This window comes from Buceros rhinoceros, unplaced genomic scaffold (assembly GCF_000710305.1).
Source record: "Buceros rhinoceros silvestris isolate BGI_N320 unplaced genomic scaffold, ASM71030v1 scaffold23888, whole genome shotgun sequence".
Lineage (NCBI taxonomy): Eukaryota > Metazoa > Chordata > Aves > Bucerotiformes > Bucerotidae > Buceros > Buceros rhinoceros.
Genome location: NW_010425458.1, coordinates 5,514 through 7,931, shown reverse-complemented (window position 1 = coordinate 7,931; position 2,418 = coordinate 5,514). Strand labels below are relative to the sequence as shown.

Genomic DNA, 2,418 nt, shown 5'->3' with positions numbered 1-2,418 from the left:
GGGTGCAAAGGGACTTCACAGACAGGCCCAGGGATTAAAAAGGAACAAGAAAACGAAATGAGTATGGGATAGGTGGGAGGTGGCAGCACAGGGACCGCAGAGCCAGGCCACCGCTCCGGCAGCCTCAAGTGCAGCCGTCCACTCCTGGGGGTCCCCTCCAAGGCCACAGGCTGGGTATTGCTGAGGAAGGTCCCGCCGGGTGCAGGGGTCGGCCCCGCTCAGGTATTGCTGGGCGGGTGGCGGGCGGCAGCTACCTGGTGCTCTGCAGCTCCTCCCGCAGCCAGGTGGGCAGCGTCTGCCCCATTTTGTACAGCAGCTTGGAGAGTTCGATGTTATGGTCCCTGTAATAGTCCCGCAGGAACGTGCGTGACTGCAATGGAGAACAGAGAAGGAGGGTCAGGGGGACCAGCCCCGAGCCCACTGCCCCACTCAGGATGGCTCCAGGAGGTTTTCTGCATACTTACATCCGAATCCATCTCGGGGTACTTCCTCCCTTTGCTCTTCCCCAAGCATTTTGTTTTCCCTCCATCCAGAAGCTGACACCAGAATCCTTTCTTGGGATCAAACCTGCAAAGCCAGAGCTCTGCCTCACCCCTCTCCATCCCAAACAAGCCCCACTTTTGCCCAGCCCTGCGCAGGGGACCTTCTCCACCTCTTTAACCTGCAGCCCAGCTAACATCTCACTATCAACTCCCAGGTACTGCAGGCTCCCCAGGTAGCCACCTGGGAAGCAGCCCGCCAAGGTTCACTCCTCGCCACATCGCCCTGCTGAGCAACCACGGGGATCTGTCTTATTTTCTGTGGCACCTTTTGCCCTGGATGACCTCCAGAGCCCCACAGCACCTGGGTGCAGCCTCAGAGTGGCCACATATATGGGCAAGCTTTGCCTAGAGGTACATTATTATTTTTCGAGGAGCTCTGGAGGTTCCTGCTTCCCACGGTGGGCTTTAGCACCTGGAAGGCTCAGAGCCAGGTGAGACCCACAGAAATGCCACACAGCCAGCAGCAAGAGATGCTCTCTGCAGTGTGTGCGTGAGGTGCTGGGATGTCAGGGCTCAACACCGTCACATGCAGCACAAATGCTGCCCTCAACTCTGCTCCAGGAACCAAGAGCTGCTCCTGGGCTGCTCGGGATGACACCACTGTCCTTGCCGCTGTGTCTGGATGAGCACGGCAAAGCTGGGAGCTTGCTGGACATTATTTCTGATTGCAGCTACCCCAGCGTAGGTCACAACAATGAGGAGCTGCTGTTCTGGCCTCAGGGGAAACGCTGGTCTCATCGAAACCAGCTCTGGGGTGAGCCCAAGGCTGGGGGCTGCCTCAGGACAGCGCTGGGCATCCCCAGGAGCAAGCTGCTGCACGGGGAGCAACAGCAGGTGGGAGGAAGGAGAAGCATGTGGAAGGACTCACGCCAGGGTCTTGTGATAATCGATGAAGTTGGTCACGCCGAGGAATTTCTGGACCGTCTCCATCACTTTGGCAGGTTCTGTTCGGAGCAGCTTGCCGTCCAGAACCAGGATCTGCAAGGAGCAAGGCAGGGTGATGAGGTGTCACCAGCTCCCAGCCCCACTCTCGGGGGGCACAGGCCAGCAGCCCACACAGGGTCCCCTTGTGAATGCCATCGTGCCCTGGTGTTCACTTGCAGAGGGTGTTGGAAAATGAAATGCAAATGAAAGCCAGGGCCAGGATCCATGCAGGACAATGTCAGGGCTTCGGCTGAGGGCTGTCCAACCATGGCCAGGCAGGCCTGTGTCACAGCACTTCCACTGCCACAGCAGCAGACAACTAACAGACTTTATCAGGTTAAATGACAGTGGAAAAATCATTCAGGGACTGAGCTCGTACAGTGCCAGCAGTGCTGCACCGCGAGTCACAGCGGGGCTGGCGTCCTTGCCCCCATTTTCCCTGCAGGCAGCTTGGAATAGAGTCAGCTTTGCCTGCTGTTCTCCTTCGATGCCATGGTGATACCAGACAGGGCAGCCCTGTGGGGGTCTGTGGCCATGAGTGGTGGGCAAGTGGTGGGTGCCCCTGCAGAGCCACCCACAGCCCTCCATCCTGCAGCTCCCTTTCAACCCTGCTTTGCCAGAGCACCAGCAAAGGACCTACTTGCCCAGAACCAGCACAAGGACATCTTCATGCATTGTCCATCACCAACTTCACATTACAAGGGTTTCCTTCTTGCACAATAGCTCCCCTCTGGCCCTTCTCCAAGTACTTTTCTCCCCGTGGTTTTTAGGGCATAAGACAAGCAGCTCCCACAGGAACACCTTCACAGCTGACTTTGGACCCAAGCTCTCTTCCTCCCACATCCTCGCTTGGGTAAGGGGTGCTCCATCCCTACCTGGTTGGCGTGGTAGCTGTTCAGCCAGCGCTCGATGTGGGTGGCGTACCAGCCTGGCACCAGGCAGCGGTTCTGCA

At 58.0% G+C, this 2,418-nt stretch overlaps 1 protein-coding gene across 1 annotated transcript in view; it reads right to left on the bottom strand.

Moving 5' to 3' along the window:
- Window positions 1-250: 250 nt before the first annotated feature.
- NDST1 (N-deacetylase/N-sulfotransferase (heparan glucosaminyl) 1) overlaps window positions 251-2,418 on the bottom strand; it is a gene marked incomplete at its 5' end in the record, with an annotated part of 7,677 nt that continues 5,509 nt past the window's right edge. The window contains 4 exons of the mRNA XM_010141170.1: window positions 251-370; window positions 465-567; window positions 1,411-1,520; window positions 2,342-2,394. Coding sequence (XP_010139472.1) covers window positions 251-370; window positions 465-567; window positions 1,411-1,520; window positions 2,342-2,394 — 386 coding nt within the window. The remainder of the gene's footprint in view (window positions 371-464; window positions 568-1,410; window positions 1,521-2,341; window positions 2,395-2,418) is intronic.